General features: G+C 37.2%; 1 protein-coding gene across 10 annotated transcripts in view; it reads right to left on the bottom strand.

Moving 5' to 3' along the window:
• The window catches only part of SYT1 (synaptotagmin 1), a 619,940-nt gene that overhangs the window by 234,795 nt on the left and 362,731 nt on the right, over window positions 1-22,414 (bottom strand). For all 10 annotated transcript variants that reach the window (XM_089307486.1, XM_051846476.3, XM_008256840.5 and 7 more), the window contains one exon: window positions 7,229-7,411. In XM_089307486.1, coding sequence (XP_089163612.1) covers window positions 7,229-7,394 — 166 coding nt within the window. In that variant the 5' untranslated portion in view covers window positions 7,395-7,411. The remainder of the gene's footprint in view (window positions 1-7,228; window positions 7,412-22,414) is intronic.

Raw genomic sequence — 22,414 nt, 5'->3', positions numbered from 1 at the left:
TATATTTTTCCATACACCATTTATTGTCATGCATAGGGCATACTGCACATGAGTACATCTGCCTTTTACTGACTTACTACTCTTCTTGGCCGCTAGAATGTAAGGGCTCAAACCTTTGCTGTGAGCCAAGGAAAAGTGTCTAGTACGCAGAAAATGTCCAAACTTGAAGAAAAGAAGCCAAGCTCTAGTTTACGATTCAAATTAAAAACTACAAGATTGAGGTTGAACAAGATGGCCCAGTAGGACTCCCTAGTGACAGCCCCTGCTGAAACATCAGTTAGAACAACTATTCATGCATGAAAACCCTTTCGTAAGAGCTAAGGATACCAGGTAAACCAGAAAACCAATCATGGTACCTGGTTATAACATAACAGTAAGAAAAGATGCATGGAAGAGTATAGGTTGCCTCAACCCTTCCCTTACCCAAGGCAGCGCAACACGGAAAGAGATGCTGTCTGTTTAGAAGAATAATCTTCTATTTGTAGAATTTGTGCTCACAGAGGAATGTGAGCACAGATCATGAGCTTAGTCCCACAACTCTGGACCTAGCACATTAAAGCCCAGTATAGGGAAGACCCACTTGCTTCCATCTTTCAGGCCAGTATCCACGGGTTGAGCCTGTAGACATACCCCAGCTCCACAAGGTACCACATAGCCCCACAATTCAGGCTTGCACAGCAAACTTTATCTTGAGCTGACTTTACTGCCTGGCTTATATCAGTGGCCCCTTGCTCCCGACAACCCCCAGTAACTCCTGGCTTCAGGTGCCTCAGCTCTATGTATACTTATATGGGGCCTAAGCTTCTTGAGGCACCACATTGGCTATAGCTGTCCTGGGTTTTGGTAGCACCTCATAGGACACAGCAGCTCCAGGATTCAAGAGTGCCCCACTGGCTCACTGGCTGGTTCAGCCGAAGGTTTCTAGCCTGTCTGAGCTCTCTGTCATACTTGATATGACTTCAATCTGTTGAAGTTTATTGTCTTGTTTTGTGGCTCAACATATGAATCTATCCTGGAGAATGCTCAAAGTACAGTTGAGAAGAACTTGTAATGTGTAAGTGCCTATTAGGTCCATTTGATCTACAGTATAGTTTAAGCCCCATGTTTCATGGTGATTTGCTATCTAGATGGCTGGAAGTGGGATACTGTAAGTCCCCTACTATCGCTATACTTCAATATATCTTTCCCTTCAGAACCATTAATATTTACTGTATAAGTACAGGTGCACCAATGTTGGATTTATGCATACTAGAGGGCTTCAAAAAGTTCACAGAAAATGCACATTTTCTTTTAATTCCATGTGCCCAATACCATTTTTAAGCCTACTATTATTTATAATTGTTACACCTTTTTGATATGCTGAGCACTTTATCATTACATAATGAACTTTCAAATCTCTTTTTACTGTTTTTAGTTTAAGTATATCCTAGCTGGTACAAGCATAGCTATTCATGTTCTTGAGGAGAACTAAACCCAAAGCTAGCCAAAGAAAGGACATAACAATGATCAGAGCATAAATAAATGAAATAGAGACTAGAAAAAACAATTAAAAAGATCAACCAAACTGAGTTTTTGAAAAGATAAATAAAATGACAAACCTTTAACTAGCCTGAGAAGAATCAAATAAAATTAGAAATGAAGACATTACAAATGATACCATGAGATATAAAAACTCATAAGAAATTACAATAGACAATCTATGCCACTAGGTATTCTCAAAGAAATGAGTAAGTTCTTTCACATGTAATCCTAAAAACATTGATTTATGAAGAAATAAAAAATCAGCAAATCAGTAAAGAGTTAGGAGATTGAATTATTAATAAAAACTCTCATTAAAGAAAAGCACAGGACCTAATGGTTCCACTGCTGAATTCTATCAAATATTTAAAGAAGAATTAATACCAATTGTTTTCAGACTCTTTCAAAAAATTAGAGGAAGAATTACTTCTGAACCCATTTTACAAGACCAGCATCACCCTGACACCAAAGACAAAGACAATACAAAAAATAAGAAAACTATGGGTTAATAGTCGTGATGAACTCAGATTTAAAAATCGTCAGCAAAAATACTAGTAAAGCAAATTCAACAGCACTTTAAAAAGATCAGTCACTATGATGAAGCGGGATCCATCCCAGGGATGCAAAAACAGTTAAACAGACGTATTCGGTAAATATGATACATAACATTAACTGAATAAATGACAAAATGATATGAACATTTCAACAAATGCAGAAATAGCATTTGACAAAATTCACCATCCTACCATGAAGAAAACTCTCCAGTAATTTAAGCATAAAAGGAATGTATCTTAAGACAAAAAATGGCCATAGCAGGTAAACACACAGCTAACATCAGATTCAACAGGGAAACACTAAAATTTTTTTCTCTAAAATCCAGAATCAGATAAAGATGTTGACATTTTCCTCTTGTATTCAACATAATACTGGTAGTCAGAGCAATGAGGCAAGAGACAGGCAAAAAAAGCATCCAAATTGGAAATAAAGCAGTTAAATTGTTCCTTTTGCAAATGCCATTATCTTATATAGAGAAATCTCTGAAGACTTTACCAGCAAACATTTAAAACTAATAAAATAATTTAGTAAAGTTGCAGGATACAAAATCAACATACAAAATCAACATCACTTTATGTACTAACCGTGAACTGTTTGAAAAACAATCAGGAAAACTATCCCATTTATAATAGTAAAAATAAAATAAAATAATACTGAAACTATAAAATATTGATGGAAGAAATCGAGGAAGATGGAAATAAATGGAAAGATATTTTTTGTTGACCAAACAGAAGAATTTGCTTTTTTTTTAAAATGCACACACTCCAAAGTAATCTACATATTCAACTTAAGCCCTATCAAATTACCAAAGACATTCTTCAGAAAAACAAAGATCAAAGATCAAAATTTATATTAAACCACAAATACCTTGAATAGCCAAATCAATCTTGAGCAAAAAAGAACAATGTGGAGACATCACACTACCTGACTGCAAAATATACCTCAAAGAAAGAGTAACCAAAACCAAAAGGCAGTGGTGTAAAATAGACACGAAGACCTTTAGAACAGAAGAGAAATTCCAGAAATAAATTCATGCATTTATAAACAGCTGATTTTTCAACTTAGTGACCAAGAACAGACAAGAGGGAAAGGACCATCTCTTCAATAAGTGCTGTTGGATAACTGGAAATCCACATGCAGAAGACTTCCTATCATACACAAAAATCAATGGAGAATGGCTTAAATACTCAAATCTATGAAACTAGTTGAAGAAAACATAATGGAAAAGCTCTATGACATTGATCTAGGAAGATGACTTTTTGGCTATGGCCCCAAAAGCACAGGTAACAAAAGCCAAAAGAGACAAAAGAATTATATTAAATTAAAAAGCTTCTGCACAACAGAAATAATCAATAGAGTGAAGAGACAACTGAAAGAATGGGAGAACACATTTGTAAGCTATACATCTGATAAATGGTTCATATCTAAAATATGTAAGCAACAAAAACAACTCAAAGAGAGGAAAACAAATCATCTGATTAAAAGGAATAGACACTATTTTTTTCTTTAAGGCTTATTCATTTATTTGAAAGGCACAGTGAGTGAGAGAGAAGAGAGAGGGACAGGAGGGAGAGAAAGGAGAGAAAAGAAGGAGGAAAGGAGGGAGAGAAGGAGAGAGAATGCCACTGCAGTCAGACATGTGCGAGGCCTAAGCCAGGAGCCAGGAACTCCATCCTGGTCTCCCACCAGGGTGGCAGGAGCCCAAGTACTTTGGCCATCACCTGCTGTCCTCCTAGGTGCATTAGCAGGGAGCTGGATCAGAAGCAGAGCATCAAAGACTTGAACTGGTACTTTGACACGGGATGCTGGCGTTGCAAGTAGAAACTTAACCTACTGTGCCATTATACTGGCTCCCTCAATAAACATTTCTTAACAGATGATATATAGTTGCCCAAGAGTTAAACTAAAAATTGTTCAACATCACTAGTCATCAAGAAACTACAACTCAAAACCACCATGAGCTATCATCTCACACCTTTTAGAAAGGCTATTATCAAAAAGACAAAAGATAAATGATAGTGAAGATGTAGAGAAAATGGAACCTAGCATGTTGTTGGTGGGAATGTAAATCAGTACAGTCATGATGGGGAACAGTATGGTGGCTCCTCAAAATTTAAAAATAGAAGCACAAGATGCGGGTAATCCCACTACTGGGTATGCATCTTCAGGAAACTCTGTATCAAAGAGATATTTGCACTCCCCTAAGATTTGAATCAACCTATGTACATCAGTGTATGAAATGGATAAGGAAAATGTGGTACGTATACATAATGGAATACTTTTCAGGCATAAATAGAATTTTTTTTGCAGTATGGATGAATATGGAGGACATTATATTAAGTGAAATAAACCAGAAAATAATATGCATGAGCTTATTCCTATGTGAAATCTAAAAAAGTTGATAACATAGATGGAAAGGTTTGGCTCCCTCTTTTATATGTGGGACACCCAAAATATGTGACGAGTGTAGAATAGTAAATACTGCAGGTTGGGAAGGGTGGCAGGGAGGGGGCATAGAGAGAGCTGGAATAATGGATATAAAAACACAGATAGAAGAAATAAGCTCTAGTGTTCTGCAGCATGGTGAGGTGACTATAGTCCACAACACTCTACGAAATATTTTATGAAGAACTACAAAGGAGAAGCTCAAAGGCACCAAACATAAAGAAATGATGAAATGGAAATGCTAATTACCGTAATCTGATCAGCACATGCTATATGTCTCGAAATATCACACTGTACCCCATAAATATGTACCATGTTAATCAAAAAATGTATAAACTTCTTGTGGAATATATAAACAATAAATTAAAGCCATTAAAATGCATATGTGGCAATTTTTAGAATGTTCTTGTAAGAGTAAGCAGATGTACTTTCTTCGCTGTCTTCATTTTCATCTTGTCAGGAAAAATTGTGAGAGTTTTAAATGGCCAAAAATGATGATTTAGTGTCTAGCCTAGAGCATGCTTCTTTATGCTGTCTTGTGTTGTTTTCCAGTTGTTTTACAATGCTGCGAGTGAAGGAATTGTTAATAATGCAAACAAAGCCCTATCACATAAATGCGATGTGCAGAGGAGATGAAACTGATATTGCAGTGGTAGCGATCAATTTTTCACCTGACTGTAGGTTCATTTCATCATTCCTGATGGACTGTGTCTACTCCTTTTTAAAATAATTATTGAGCCGCCCTTATATTTAGGGATCCTATTTTCAAAAACATTTATTTTTTACTTGTTTGAGAGACAGACACATTCACACAGAGGGGTGGGAGACAAAGAGAAACAGATAGGCAGAGAGAGACAGAGAGATCCCATCTACTACTTCTTTCCTAAAAGGCTCTTGATAGCTAGGGCTGGGCCAGGCTGAATCTAAGCCAGGAACTCAATTCAAGGCTCCAGCATGGCAGGGACCCAAGTACTTGAGTCATTACCTGCTGTCCCCCAGGATATACATTAGTAGGGATCTGGAATTGGGAGCAGAGCTGGGACTTGAACCAAGCGACTCCAATATGGCTGTAGCATTGCAACCAGCAACTTAAGGGCTAGGCCAAATGCCTTTCCGAATGTATGTCTTTTGTTTTTCAAACTAACTGTAACATTTTACTGGTTCCATCATTAATTAACATGTTAAGTAGACTCTTTGCCATCGAAATATATATGTAGAGAGTAGAATGGCTGTTACTGGGGGCTGGGGATACTGTGGGTAGGGGTGTTGGGAAGGTGTTGCTCAAAGGATGAAAAGTTTCATCCAAAATGAATCATTTCAAGAGATTTATTTTGGGGGTGAGCCTAGTGGCACAGTGGATTAAGCTGCTGATTGGGATACCCACATCCCATATTGCAGTGCCAATCTGAGTCCTGGCTACCCTGAGGTGCCAATCCAGCTCCCTGCTAATGTGCCTGGGAGGCAAAATATGATGGCTCAGTTACAGGAGCACCTGCTACCCAAAAGGAATACCTGGATGGAGCTCCTGTCTTTGACCTCGTCTAGCACCAGCTGTTGCAGGCATTTGGGAAGTGAAACAGCAGATGGAAGATTTCTCTTTCTCTCTCTCTCACTTGGCTTTTCAAATAAATCAGTCTTTAAGAAATACAGTGGGCTGGTGCCGTGGCTCAATAGGCTAATCCTCCACCTAGTGGTGCCAGCACACTGGGTTCTAGTCCCAGTCGGGGCGCTGGATTCTGTCCCGGTTGCCCCCCTTCCAGGCCAGCTCTCTGCTATGGCCCAGGAGTGCTGTGGAAGATGGCCCAAGTGCTTGGGCCCTGCACCCATTGGGGGACCAGGAGAAGCACCTGGCTCCTGGCTTTGGATCAGCGCGGTGTGCCAGCCGCAGCGCGCCGGCCGCGGCGGCCATTGGAGGGTGAACCAATGGCAAAAGGAAGACCTTTCTCTCTGTCTCTCTCTCACTATTTTATAACATGGTAACTGTGGTTGGTAATATATTGTATTCTTACAAATGATGAGAGTAAATGTCAAGTGTTTTCACCACAAAAAATTATAACTATGTAAAGTGAAGCATAGGTGAATTAGCCTGATTTAGTTAATCTATAGTGTAAATTTACTTCAAAACATCATGGTGTATATGATCAATACATACAATTTTAGCTGTCAACATAAAATATAAAATTAAATAAAGGCCACTGATATGACTTCATGCCACCATCATATTACTAAACTTACAAGTTTTTCTTCTTTTTGTGATAACAAACAAAATTGTAAAAAACTGTGCAAAGTAGTTTAAAATATTGACAAATGATAGCAAATCAAACTTACAATTTTGGGAAAGTAAATAGTACCTATTGTTTAGGAATAATCTTTATAATGGAATAATTTCCTACATATAAATCCAAAGTAAATAAAACAACCTATAAGCATCAATACTGTTTCGAGAAATGGACATTAAAGAATATTTAAAAAAAAACCTACTTAAACACAAGATAGAATTTTTCATAAACTGGATTGTCATGTATAAAGCTTATTTAAAGATAATAAGAAAAATGTTTCATTTCCAAACACATTCTATTTTATTATCAAGATACTACTATCCAAATTACTATCATCAAAAATCAAATGTTAAGCAGAGTTCTGCTTTTTTCCTCCTCCAGTGGATGATTTCAACCCCTTATTTTTACAAGTAACAATATAAGATACTCACATGGAATTTTATGCAGCTCATTCATAAACTTCTCCTTCAGCTTCGAAAAAGCATCCTCCTTTCCTTCCCCAGGGCCGGCTGGTTCTGTGGCATTATGTGGTACAACAGTTGCCACGGTGGTGACTGGCGGGGCTGCCAGTGCCTCGTGATGGCTCTCGCTCACCATTGTAGGTTCAGGTGAAACTGTGAAGGGAGGGAAGCAAAGGAAAAATAATTCAAAATGGTTTAACTGACCCCACATCAAAGGTGTATCAGAGATGAAAAGGGTGCAGAGGCTGCACCTGCTCACTGGGTAAATAGTTTGTCATTAGCATATCACTTTATGTCGGTTCATGAAATATTCAAGGAACACAGCGAGTGGAGAGTTCTTTCCCAGAAGGTAAGACCAGTGACTGCATAGCATTGTCTTCCAACAATACTACGTAAACTATCAAATGCATTAATTATTTATATAACCAATTGGTGCTGTGTAAATTTATTCTAAACTACCTTGCCAAAATACCTATGAAACAATTATCAACAAATTATATGGCCCAAACTCTAAATATTTTGTATTTTCTAAAATGGAAAAAGAGATAAAATATTTGTATTATAAAGATTGATAAGTGACAGTATATGTTCAAAATGTTAATGACTTTTAAAATGATTATAAATACTATATAACATTGATTGTTTAAGATGTCATGGACATTACATGGCAAATGGTCCTGTATCTCATTTATTGATGGTTAAGTTTTCCTCCCATTGTTTCACTATTCACAGTAGACAATATTCTGATCAATATTTGACTTGTTTTGCTAGGTGATCTTTTTCTCAAGTCAATGCAAACGTGTCATGATTTACTCTCTCAATATATATCAAATCACTGATGATGAAACATGACTTGTCTGTTTAATCATCTTAATTTAGTTAGCTTGATTACTGAATTATTTTATTCAATTAATTTATTCAATTATTTTAAGTGTCATTTTACCTCCAAAATACTCAAAAGCAATTAATCCTTAAGGTAGTCAAGGAAAACATATTAGCCTAAAAGAGCCTTCACCACAAGAAATTAGTTCTCTCTTTTAGGCTTTTGATTTTTCACTGGTAACACTGATATACTCCAAATAGAGTAGAACTTTAGCATCGAAGTCAAAAGAATCAGTTCTCGTCTTTCAGTGGTTAAGTGAATTTTTACAAAGCATTTGATCTTTTCATTTATTCATTTTCTTAATTGTGCACTCCTGGCACAAACTGGGTGAAACTATTGATAATGAAGATGCCTTAACTTTTGTATTTCATGTGAGTCAGCCAACATGTGCATATGTACAAAATGTTAGTATACATATTCAAACAAGGAATCATTCCTGTGAGGTAAGAATTGCAAGATGTGATACACATTATTACTTATCATTACAGGATAGCTGAGGATATTTGAAGAAATATAGTTGACTGTAGAATTTTAAAAAAGCAGTTAAATCAAAATAGCTAAGTAATAATAGTACCATCATTAGATTAAAGGAACATTGCCTGCTTTTCTGGTTAATTTCTGTCCTGTTCTAGAAGTGGGATGTTGGTGCTCTTCAATCAGAATGACTTTCAACTGATACCTGCAAGTGGCAACACATTTATTTCTAGCCTTTGTGTGCACAGATGGATCAGTCCTTTTCTGGTTGAATCAGGTCATTAAATACTCTTCATATTTGTGCAACTTAATTTAAAATATTTCTAAGTATAATTTAAAAGATAAAAGTATAGGAGAAAGTGGACTTTTGCTAAAAAGGATCAATATTAAAAAAATGTGTTTGAAGTTTACTTGGTTTTAATTTTTTTATGAAAGCATAGAAAATTTTTTAAATTTCCTGAAACACTCATCTTCAGACATAAAGTATCTTTTGAATTATTCAACAAAAAAAGCTATAAACTTTTGTCCCTCAGTGATATATTTTTTCAAATAATCAAGAAAATATTATAAGAAATATGGACAAGGTTTCAAGCAAACTGCTAGGAATTTAAAAATATTTTTTTCTAAAATACAAAAATATAATAGGCAGTTAAAATATGATGACAAAAGGAAGCTTAATATTTTATTTTTACTCCTTTATATCTTGAGATAATATTGCTTAAAGATAGCAAAACAAAGAATAATAGTATGGTTCTTGAAAAATTCATATTTATGGAAATAAGATACCTATCAAAAAGCATAATTTTGTGGATGGAAAAACCAATTTGAATGTTCACTTCTGGCTAAAGGAATGACTTTATATTCTTTTATGTACTTTTGTTCATGTTGCTTTTTTTGCTATTCAGAAAAAAAAATACTCAAGTCTTCGTAAAAGATAATAGTTACTGAGCACCTGCTATGCCAGTTAGAAATATGAAAGTGTATAATTCTCATTCTACTCCCATGGATAGGTATAATTATCATAGATGAGGATACTAAAACAGAGGGAGGTTATACAATTAACTCAAAATCCTACAGTAGTCATTGCAATGAGGATTGAACCTAGGGGCCTTGGCTACTCTAACATGAAGGGATTTACACATTATGAGACAAGTGTCATCAAGTCATGCACTTTGAAGTTTTAAGATGCAACCTTACATTACATCGTAATCCAGTATACACAGTTTGCCTGTATATTATATACTGAACAAAAGTGTCACATAAATATACTTGCCCCTCCCACATGCAAAATACTCTGATTCATTCATTTCCACTCTTCATTTCTCCCAAGGCAGTCTAGCAGTACTTCCAAATTGTGCACAGTAGTTTCACAATCCACTAATGATTTGGGATCTGCAGTTTGCAAAATGTTTATAATAAGGGACCTGTTGGGATACAATACCTAAATGGGGCTAATAATAAAAGAGCCATCTATTAGGCATCTATTGTGTGTCAAAATATTATCATTGATATTTAAATGTAAAATCCTTGATTTCCAAGTAACTCAATCTTTTTTATAGAGGAAACTGGGATGTGGCTCTCCCAGCATTAAGTGACTTGCCTCACACAGATTTAGCCTGATCCAAAGTTACTTCAGATGTCTAGTAATAACATTTATATATCACTGCACAGCTAAATCAGTACTGGAGAAGTATTTGTACTTTCTCTTGAATCTATTTGCCAGTAAATAGAAAACACAAGTCAAGAAAAAGCACAAGGAAACAGATTGTTTAATTTTAGAGGTATAATTCTTAAAGTGCAATTTCCCTGGAATACAACAGGGAAAATATTATCGAGTAGAAAAATAAATACTCTACTAAAAGAAAACTTCAGCGTGACAATGTGGGCAAGCAATTCCAAAGGAAGAAGAACAAATCCCCTACCCCTGATAAAAATCCAAGAAACAAAAATAAGAAAAATAAGAAAAATCTTTAATTTCCCAAATTAACAAACTGAAAACTATAACCATCATGAAATTACATATTAATTCATAAATTTAGCAAAATATGAGAGGTCTTCAAATAGTTCGTAGAAAAATGCATATTGTGAAGAAAACCTATGTATGAATTTCAAAGTTCATATGTAAAATGATAAATTTATCTTTTTAAAAGAGATTTATTTATTTGAAAGAAGAAAGGGAGGGCTGGGGGGGAGAGAGAGAGAGAGAGAGAAAGAGAGAGATGAAGGAGACATCCTCTGCTGCTTCACCCCCTAATGGCTAAAACAGCAAGGTCTGGGTTGAAGCTAGGAGTCAGGAACTCCATTCTGGTCTCCTACATGGGTGGCGGGGGCCTAGGCACTCAGGCAATCTTCTGCTGCCTCCCCAGGCACGTCAGCAGGAAACTGGATTGGAAGGGGAACAGCTGGGACTTGAAGTATCGCAAGTGATCACTTTAACCACTGTGTCACACTGCCAGCTCCATATTTATCTTTCTTTTTTTTTTTTTTTTTTTTTTTGACAGAGTTAGACAGTGAGAGAGAGAGAGAGACAGAGAGAAAGGTTTTCCTTTTTCCATTGTTTCACCCTCAAAATGGCCGCCATGGCTGGTGTGCTATGGCTGGTGTGCTGCGGCTGGCGCGCTGCGCTGATCAGAAGCCAGGAGCCAGGTGCTTCTCCTGGTCTCCCATGGGGTACAGGGCCCAAGCACTTGGGCCATCCTCCACTGCACTCCCGGGCCACAGCAGAGAGCTGGCCTGGAAGAGGGGCAACCGGGACATAATCTGGCGCTCCGACCAGGACTAGAACCCGGTGTGCCGGCGCCGCAGAGGAGGATTAGCTAAGTGAGCTGTGGGGCCGGCACCAAATTTATTTTTTAATTCCATTTGTTTATGAACTTTTTGGAGTCCCCTTGTGTAGAGAGTGAAGGTGAGAGTACAAGCAACTGGGATTTGGGAAGAAAAAAAGACTAGAAAAATACTTTATAGACACTGAAGTAACAGAACGTACAAAAATCTTATAGGAGGTCTCAGCCTTCAACGCATTCTCGATAAAATATTACTCTTACATGGATGTACAAATAATATAATACAAGGATATTTATAGTAACACTATTTATGATACTTAAATGACCAGAAATTCTTCAGAGAGACTTAGTTACAGTGATAAAACTATCTACAAACTTGGAAATACATGAGACATTATAAAAAGTGAGAAAGGCTGGAGGGGCCAATGCTTGTGGCACAGTATGTAAAGCTGCCACCTGTGACACAAAGCATCCCATATGGGCGCCTGTTTGTGTGCTGGATGCTCTACTTCTGATCCAGCTCTAAGCTAATGGCCTGGGAAAAGCAGTGGAAGATGGCCCAAGTGTTTGGGCCCCTGGCACCCATGTAGCAACCCTGGAATAAGCTCCTAGCTCCCGGCTTTGGCCTGCCCCAGTACTGGTTGTTGTGGCCAATTAGGGAGTGAATCAGCAGATGGAAGATATCTTTTTCTCTCTCTGTCTCTCTGTAACTCTGACTTCAAACAAAATAAATCTTAAAAAATGAAATAAAGAAAAGAGGCTGGAAAAATGCAAATTAAAAATGTCAGCCTTGTGGTAGAACATTCACTTTCACCCTCAGCTGTTTACATTTCAGTATCAGAAACTCAAATTATTCTGAAGTACAGAAGGACAAGAATTCTTTAAAAACCGTTTTGCTCTTGAGAAATTGAAGGCTGTAAAGCAGGTTTAATTTCCTAATGCCAGATTTTCAAAAAAAAAAAAAAAAACTTTAAAATGTAATTACGAAGTTAAATCTCAAGAGTGAACAATACAACGATATATGTAGTGAATTTATTATCTAGAATGGCTACTGGTTAAAATATAATGTAGACAAAAATACTAAGGCATCATAAAGGTTAAACTTTTGTGGTATAAAATGAGGAAAATTAGGACTTTTGGTTGTCATGACAACTTCCCTCTGTCCCCTTCTATTTGTTCTTCTTCACAGGACTTTAATTATGTCTATCTCTAGATCTACAAATTGATATAGATTTCTTGGCTTATTTAGTGAGAGAGCCTACTATACTGCATAAACATAATGATCCTAGAGAAAGTACTATTTCCATCTCTATTTAGTATTGTGTTTTTAAATAGCATGCAAAATTAAGGAGCCAACAGGAGAAGGCCCAAGAAATATTGAAAGGAATTATTATTAAAAATATTGTTACACAGCAAAGCCTCAAAATCAAAGTAAATCTCAAATAATTATTTACAAGCTTGGGGAATATTGCAGAACATGCTCAAATGTGGAGGGCAGAATGTAGTGATTCGATGATGTCAGTTTCCCTTGATCTACAATAGTGAAGCTGGAGCGCACAGTGGATGCTGTTTACATACCTTCTCCCCTTCAGGCCCATCGGCCTCAGAGAGTACTGCCTACTGACAGTTCCTCCAAGCATCCCCTCCCTAAGAACTAGCCCAATGCTCACTGCAGCCCAATTCACAACAGCTAAGATATAGAATCAACCCAGATGTCCATCAACTGTTGACTGAGTAAAGGAATTACGGTAAATATACACCATGAAGTACTACTCAACTATAAAAAAAAAGAAATCCTGTCTTTTACAATAAGATGGATGCAACTGGAAACCATTATACTTAGTGAAATAAGCCAGTCCCAAAAAGACAGATACCATATGTTTTCCCTGCTGCAAGGTAACTAACAGGGTCCCTAAAATGGAATGTATTGGAGTGAAATGGACATTTTGAGATGTGATGATTGTTTACAGCCCTCGTCTCTACTGTTGAGGAACAGTGTTTTTTTTCTTCACGCTATTTGTTGAACTCTTTTATTTAGTATAGGGTTAACCTTAGGATCATTAAGTAAACTGAAAGTAGATCTGTGTAAAAATTCAGAGTGGGAATAGGAAGGGGAGGAGGAAGAAGGGTTGGAGCATGGGTAGGAGAGAGGGTAGGGTGAGAAGTATCACTATGTTCTAAATCTGTATACACACACACACACACACACACATATATATAATATATATGAAATACATGAAACTTGTATAACTTACAGAAAAAAAATAAACCAAAGACTACCCTGGGCCAAAAGGAGTTGCCTTGCACAGGGTAAAACAGTTCTCCAGGGCCAGCTCTCCTCCCATAACTGGTGGATGCTGGGTAAAGGCCCAGTTCCTTGCCTCGTGTCTTGAACAACCAAAACCTGTTAGTGCACTGTACTTCATCAAGCGTCTCCCTGTGCTCAAACCTGCTTCTTTCAGCTCTCACATGGAAAGCATTCCTTAGTAAAGCAACTCTGACTCAGGACAGGTTCCCAGGGAATCTAGCCTGTGACAGATTTTGGGGAAAAAAAAAAAGATAAAGAATGTGTGAAAACTTTCTTTTAAATTGTTCCCAAACCCTAGGATCCTCAGGCAGTAAGTGAAGTCTAGCAGCACATGGACATCTTCCCCACGTTCACAGGTGTTTCAACGCCAGGCTTGAGGCACATCCTCTCTAGTTCAAACATGGAATTTCTCTTGAGGGAAGTAGAAGGAAAGCAAGAGATTCTGTGTCCCTGTCGTGGCAGAGAGGAGCTGACTTGTGGAGATAGTTTCATTGAAAGGGCTGTCCAAGAAAGGCTGGTCTTAGAGCAATTGGAAGCACAGCAGGTGCCCAACCTAAAAGGCAAAGGCACCTGGAGTCATTCTCATTCTGTCTCTCAGTCTCTTTCTCATCTCTTCATAAGAGGTCTGGGTACTTCCACATACCCATTTATCAAGTCGCAAGATCCTTCAGATGTGTAGAGAGCATTTTGCCTAAGAGTATGCTTTCCAGGAAGTATTTCTTATTGTGCTTTTGCAAACTGCGTATAAGTGGGGCTTCATCACTTTACTTTGAGGACAGAATCAGCAGTCATTCCCAACCCCTGAAATCCCATACTACAAAGATTGAAGAAGTGTATACATTACAATGCTGAGGACAGCTGTTGGAAGAATGTGGGAGGGAGGGAAGGGTGCATGCTCACTGACTACATTTCCGAGGAACCCCCTATACACCCCTCAATTTCCCTCCCTTTTCGGGGCCTGTGGAAGTGCTAAATGCTTGCTTCCCTCTTCTAAAACTGTCTCTCTGCACTCTTGTGTGGTGTGTGGTTCATCTCTGATTCCATTTTTCTCTTTCTCCTCCTTGATCAAAATCTTCTTATCTATATTTTCTCCTAGGAACCTGTTTTGTCTTCTCACCACTGTCTTTTCTTCCTTAGTTTCATCTTCCTTTTCCCTTAAGGGGAGAACAGTAATTATTTTTATTTAGATCTCACTTATCACACATTGGGTACTTAATTATATAACGAGTGTTTACTGAGCGTATGCTTCGTATGGAGTCAGAAAAGAGAAGAGTAAGAGACCAATTCACATCAAGTCGACAGCATGTGAGCTTCTGCTTGCTGCTGCTTCCTTCCATGAAAAGGTGAGTAAGGTGGTTTTGCATTTGGCTTAATGGTTAAGAAGTCTGCATCCACTACTGGTGTGCTTGGGCCTGAGTCCCAGTTCCAATTCCAGCTTTCTGCTAGTGGGGACCCTGGGAGGCAGCAGTTTAAGTGGTAGAGTTCTTGCCACCCATGTGTTAGACCTGGGTTGAGTTTCTGGCAACCAGCTTAACCTCCAGCCTGGGGCCTGTGGGCACTTGGGAAGTGAACCAACGAGCCAGAGTTTGCTTTATCTGTCTCTCTGCCTCTCAAATAAACATTTTTTTTTTTAAAGTGGGAGTTAGGCCAATAAGAATCTCTCCCCAGGGATTCCAGTTATAAAGTACTCTGAAGAGGCAGAGGCATAGAGAAAAGGAGAAATCTGCTCCTGGTCTCAGAGCCAGGCTTCCAAATGCAGCTGCTTGGTCCCAGAGCTCACATCTGTGAGCACTGTGCTGTGCCATCCCTGCAGTTACTGTGCTTCCAACGGCCTGGTTTTCAAGCCCTCTCGCATTTTTAGGACATAGTATCCTGCTTATATATTACCTATGACAATCTAAGTATTTGTTCCTTATAATCAAAAAAACATAGTGAGGAATAAAATGGATTGTGTTGATTTGCTAGGCCTGTTAGTTTCTGGAACGTTTATACTTACAGCCAGGGTAGTAAATTCTGTTACTAAGTCTTTGTTCTGTATTCCTAACTGTTTTCTGTGAACAGTGATAGAACTGACAAACTTGAGTGATGTGGGGATTCTATCACACAGGCTTAGAAAATGACATGGAGAGTAACTGCTAGTTGAGTGATGGATTAGAACCTCAACTTGACTATAGTATTCCTTTAATTTTTTTTTCTTTTACACTTTGTGCTTCTCTGAAATAGGGACTTTTCTTATTTCTGTGGCATCTAACTATCACAGCCCGCCAGGCCCCGATGTCATTTACCCGATTTGGTTACTATTGTCACTGTTGTTCCAGTCAACAAATCATTTAAAGGTGACTTAAGTAAGGGGTTGGAATCCTGGTTGTTTTCTGAAGCCTTCTAGAAACTTGTACCATTACAATGAGCAGAATGAGAGTTAAGCAGGTTAGGAGATTTGAGAGGCATCAGTGAAGCAATATTTACAAAAATGCTTTCTCCTAACACCACTGATGACACAAATGATAATGGTATGTGAAAAAAGATGAGCATAATCAACTCTGCACTGATTTAAACAGATTTAAAAATTTTAGCAAACCATTAGCCAAGTGATCTTGACTTTCCCTACCTATACTTCATGAACAAGGGTAACATCTTCCTAATTATATCTGCTCAATCTTCCAGTTAGTACAACATAGAAATTCAAGTGATATGAAACATTCTTGACATAGTTTAGTTTTCAATATTTTTTCTTATTAGTACATAAAACAATGGTGCATCTCATCATCAATGTTTTTAAGAAATACATGTTTCCTAAAGAATAGAGAGAACATGTGCATTGTTTACAGATAATGTACTATAAAGTAATACTCTTTAAGCAGAATTTCTCATTCCCAGATCAAGCACAATTATATGTAATAGTTGTAGCTAACATAAATCAGAAGAACTAGTTAAAATCTAAACAGATTCTGAGTCAAGTGAAAACTATGTTCATTACGACATCATTTTCCCCTTCATGGAGACTATTCTCTATCATGGAAAAGAAAAAGAATGGAAACAAATGAAACATCCAAGTCAAAACCCAAATACTAAACTATTGAAACAATTATTCAGAAAATCAAGATGTCTTACAGAGACTTGAAAACTTCTCATCTATTGTTTTAACACTGTTTTGCTAAAAATGACTTATGCAAGCATTTCTCTATTAATGAAATAGTTTATCACTGCTGTTTCAAAAATCACATTTATTTTTAAAGTAACACTCAGTAAAGGGGAAATTTTATGGCTTTAAAGGCCTCCTAAGATTTTAGTAAGAATGGCAAGGTCATAATCAAAAAAGATATCAAAATAGCTTTTTCAGATGCATTATAAAGACTCCTAGTATATTTTGTTGTGTTTTCAAAATGGTACAATAAGGGTCAAAGTCACTCTTCTTTTCCAAATAGGAAAGGTAGACATGAAAACCTAGAGATGGAGTTTGAAATCTTCCATGAATCAATTTGACATAGTTTTCTAAAACCATGCTCACTGTGTATAATATTAATTGAAGTTCCCTTCCTTTAACTTCGGCACACTAAGATGAAACCAGATGCTTTTGACAGTTATTGAAGAGACAGCTTAGCTGGATCAAGCCAATTGGTTCTCAAAACACTATCTATAGAAGCTACAAATAAATAATTTGAAATTTCCATTCTCCACTGCTTAACTGAAACTCAGCTCTGAACTCGTGCTGTTTCTGAGCTGCAGGCACTTGAGAGAAAATCTGAGCTTGCAACTCAAAGCCCTCTTCTATCAAACTGTGTTCAAACTGTCATTGTTTTGTCAAACAGGGAAGAAACACTTTGAAATCAGTCTGTACGCAGTTCAGGTTGGGGCAAATATGATGATGAAAAATGCTAGAGTCTGCCAGTGAGAAATGGTATATTAATAAATAAAAATACCTAGCACTTTAAAAGCTTATACTATTAGCCAGTTGGTGTTACAAGAGCTTTAAATATACACGCTCATTTAATGCCCACACGAAAAACCTCACAAGTCAGACAATATGATTATCTCTCTACTAAAGATGAGGAGGGTTACTGCACAGCTAGTAAGGGGTAGTGCCAGGATTTGAATTAAAAGGCTAGCTTCAGAGTCTATGAAATTATGTCTTCCTAATAAATGAGTAGATAGATATTGATTGAATGAATAAACTGTATGCCTACAATGTGGCCAACATATTAGGAGCTTTAAATAATTCTCAAGCAGTTCATTGACCATCTGAATGCTTGGGGCACAGTTGTACACACAGATGGTTAAAATATAATGTGATATTTGCTGTAATAGAAATAATTATGGAACACTGCACCCAGAGAACACACCACATAGAAAACTTGGAAATCTAAAATATCTTTGTAGAGCAGGACCCGAAGACTAAGTTTATATGTCAAATATGTCACATATGAAGTATAACGGGTGGTAATTTGCTTTACTTATACTCCAATTCTTCCAGGATGTTAATCTGGGTACATAGGACGTGAAAAGAATCTATAATCTACGAAATAATAGTAAAGGAAGACTGTGTGCCAGTTGCTTACTGAATAGCTATTCCTTTCTTACAATTTAAGATAATGCATTTTCCCCCCAAACAACTACTGCTCTGGAGAGATCACTTTCTAGAGCCCACCTAATGGCAAATTATACTAATGTATATGGCAGTCATGGCGACCTACTCTTCTTGCCAATGGCTGGTTTGGGCAAGGGCATATGATCCAACTTGGACCTAGTCTGGTATAAGATGAAGTCTGTTGGCTGCTTTCTGGAGAAATGCTTCTAACTTCTGAAAAGATGTACACAGAAGTGAGTATCTCCTCTGCTGGGCAGTGGTGTGTTTGCATCTGGTACCTGGAACTGCTTCTTGTGGTGCTGTGATCATGCAAAAGTTTTAGTGAAAGAGAAAGCTAATACTTTATAGATGGCAGAACTTAAAATTGGAAATAACCAACCTTCATGATGGTGTTGTTACTGTATGGACCAACCCTATTGCCATCATACCTTGGGATTTCTTGGAATGCGATATAATACATTTTCCTTATGACTTACCCATTATGTGTTCCATTTGCGCATGCTAATGCCCAAAACTAGCATGGACAAGTACTTCATTATCCATTTTCAACAACAGAAATAAAATTTATTCTTCTAAATCCTTATTTTCTACTATATTAACCTAATTTTGTCTTACTATTACATTTTATCTGCATGTGCCTTTGACCCATGGCTTTTAATTTTTAATAGATCTCTGAGATACTTAGTACATTTTCTCCTGTTTGTTGTCTATGTGTTCTCCACATCCTGTATATTATGGTGAAGTCCAGTGCCATGAACTCTTTAGTGATAAATCTGAATTGAGTTGGTTTGAAATGTAAAATTGGTTTTGAGATTGGTTTAACCTACTTTGGAAAAGTTTAGGTAGCATTCTAATTTTATACATTATATTCAAACGGAATGCTCTACCTTTTAATTTGTCCATCATTAATCAAAGCGTGTACGTGAGGGAACAGTGTTGAATTATACAACTTGATCCTTTAGGAGTATTTCAGAAGTGAAATGGGGGAGGTGAAGAATTGGAAAGAAAATTTGTAAGGCAGGTCCTGGATTTTTATTTTTACGTGGCATAGTCTACATAATTTTTTCTTTTCTTTCTTTTATTAAAATATGTATTTATTTATTTGAAGGGCAGAATTACAGAGAGAGAGAGAGGCAGAGGCAGAGACAGAGAGAGAGTCTTCGATCCATTGGTTCATTTCTCAAATGGCTGCAATGGCCAGAGCTGGGCAGTTCTGCAGCCAGGAGCCAGCAATTTCATCCAGGTCTCCTACATGGGTACAGGTGCCCATGTACCTGGGCCATTTTCCCGCTGCTTTCCTAGGTGCATTAGCAGGGAGCTGGATCAGTAGTGGAGCAGCCCATATGGGACTTGAAGCAGTATCCAAGTGCTGCCGGTGGTGGTTTAACCCACTACGCCACAGTGCAAGACCCTCCACAGGTTTCTTAATGTGTTTCTTTCACTTCTTTCTTTCCTCCTTCTTTTTTTTTTTAAAGAAACAATTTATTTTCTGTATTTACAGTAAAACAAGTGTTACTAAAATTAGGGATACATCCAGGAAGAATTGTCCTATCTTTTTTCTTGATAAATCCAGTTCACAACATTTTAGGAAAGTTGGTTTCAGAACTGATTTCTTATAAAATATCACTGAGTCACTATCTCACATTGAAGCATCATGTGAAAGAACCAAGTTTGATCAAGAGATTATCTGTGGCTTTTTAAACTTTTACTTTCAATTAAATCCAATGGCCGGAATTAATCTCTGTCTGAATGGCTCAATAATAAGATGGATGAATATATCACCCTCTGGATCTTAGGGTTTAGAAAGAAGATAACTTCCAGTTTGATGCGTGTTCTGTAAATACCTTTTCCTTTGCATCATAAACAGGTGAGCTGGGCTTACTGTCAAGGACAATACTTGGAGTTAAATCATCTTTTCATTTCATATTCAGTAATTAGACTCTGTCATTTAATCAAGCTGCAGTCATTCCGTAGGTCCTCTCTTAGAATTTTTCCACATTTATTGATCAATAATTTGATCTTCTGGTTTGAAAGAAGAAAACTAAAATGTTCTCGGAAGGATCTTTACTGAGAGTGCCTCTTTCAAAGTTGTTAGATGTCTTTTATTCTCAAAAGGCCATATTGTTAGAATTTGCAAACATTTTTATGGAGAAATCACCTCTATTTTATTGAAATACAACAGAGATAAGAGAACAGTTGTACATTTTTCTATTGTATAGTTCAAGACTGTCAACTAAACTTCCACGTCTGTTTCATCCTTCTGGTTCTAGACCAGAATGCTTTTGATGAGAGACAATGTTTACATTTAGCCAGATTTCTTCTATCTCATTGATATGCAACTGCTTTTCCTTAAAATAGGTAATATTAGTAGTTGAATTTCATTAATATCTCCCATCCAAGTACTAACCAGGCCCGACCCTGCTTAGCTTCCGAGATCAGACGAGATCGGGCGCGTTCAGGGTGGTATGGCCGTAGACGAATTTCATTAATATCTAATTGGCTAAGGAGACTTTTCTGAGGGCACACTATTACAAATTCATAGCTGGCTGTTACAGACAAACTAGCATTATTAAGACACAGTGTATACTGATGATATGAATAAAATATGAGTGTTGATTTCAATCAACTAAAAGTCACCTATGTTATAGAAGGTGAAATATAGAATAAAACAGGAGACATATCTTAATAAATTCTACTTGTTTATCAGAAATTTTTCTCATAGAAACCACTCGAGGCTTTTACAATCAAAGACATCATCACGGAAGAGAAAGTGGTCAAAGGTGTGCGTTAAGATTTTATGCCTTTACAAAGGGAAGGAATGAAAAAGATCAGAAATGCTAGCGATACACCACACAATCACTGGAGGAAAATTATAAAGTCAAGCTGAAATACAGTGAGAAAATTTTTACCAAAGCAATTCAAAGTATAAGAATTGTCTATGCTGGAAGAAGAAAGACTGTGCAAAATTTTGCTCTCCTAGAAAGATTAAAGCTCTAGAGTGAAAATAATAACATACCCATAGTAAGAATATTTTATAATAAAGTGTAGAAATTAGAGTATTAATAAAAAGGGGGCGAGCATTGTGGTGTAGCAGGTAGAACTACTACCTTCAATGATGGCATCCCATAAGGATGCCAGTTCCTGTCCCAGCTGGTCCACTTCCAATCCAGCTCTCTGCTAATAGCCTGAGAAAAGCAGAAGTTGGCCCAAGTGTTTGGGTCCCTGCCACCCACCTGGAGACCCTGACAAAGCTCCTGAATCCTGGCTTTGGCCTGGCCCAGTGCTGCCTGTCGCAGCTATCTGGGGAGTGAATATGCAGATAGAAGATCTCTCCCTCTCTCCCTCTCTCACTATAACTCTTTCAAATAAATAAATATTTTTTTTTAAAAAAATAAGTGATAAAACTCATAAAAGCTAGAGGAGTCTTTCATAAGCCAAGTGGAGGAGTAAAAGGAGCTGCTTTCTGTGAAAACATGAATGCATGGCCAAAGCAAGAGGGATCTCACGTTTGACACCTGTCTTTTCTCAGCTACAAACAAGTGCATGTCACTATGACCATGAGCAGTTCTTCTAAAGAGCACACAACTTAAACATTTACTATGGATATGCTAGTAGTGAGTAAGCACATAGCAAGTATTCAGTTGTCATTAAAAATAATTGTTAACAACAGTATCTTGTTCCTGTAGCAAATACAGCAAATATGTTCTATTCCAGAATTAGATGCAAACAGCCCCTCATCCTCTGACTCTATGGAGGTTAATACTGCTTTATTTGCCATGTAGATTTTTCTCTCAGGAAAGAATGCAGAGGTGTTATGATGCCATGTCCAATCTCTAAACAGTTATTGACATTCTGGTATATACATCAGTCCCTTGTGAACTGGCTAGTAAGAATTATACCAAAAGATGACCTGCAAACAATTCCATAAGTCTGTCATTGAAAATCAGGTCTTTTTTTTTGTCTTTCTGCTTACTACTGTTTGGTCACAATGTCAATACCAATTAGAGTCATAAAGAAATGACACTGTCTCTTTCTCTATGGAAGTTGTTTATTTTTCTCTATGGAATAGGATCTAAGTAATTTTCAGATTTATCCGATTTGAAATAAAATGGCAGCTGTTGTC

This window comes from Oryctolagus cuniculus, chromosome 11 (genome assembly GCF_051225735.1).
Source record: "Oryctolagus cuniculus isolate XC-2025 breed Fujian yellow rabbit chromosome 11, ASM5122573v1, whole genome shotgun sequence".
Lineage (NCBI taxonomy): Eukaryota > Metazoa > Chordata > Mammalia > Lagomorpha > Leporidae > Oryctolagus > Oryctolagus cuniculus.
The sequence above is the reverse complement of the archived record's forward strand: the minus strand, read 5'-3'. Positions and strand labels throughout refer to the sequence as shown.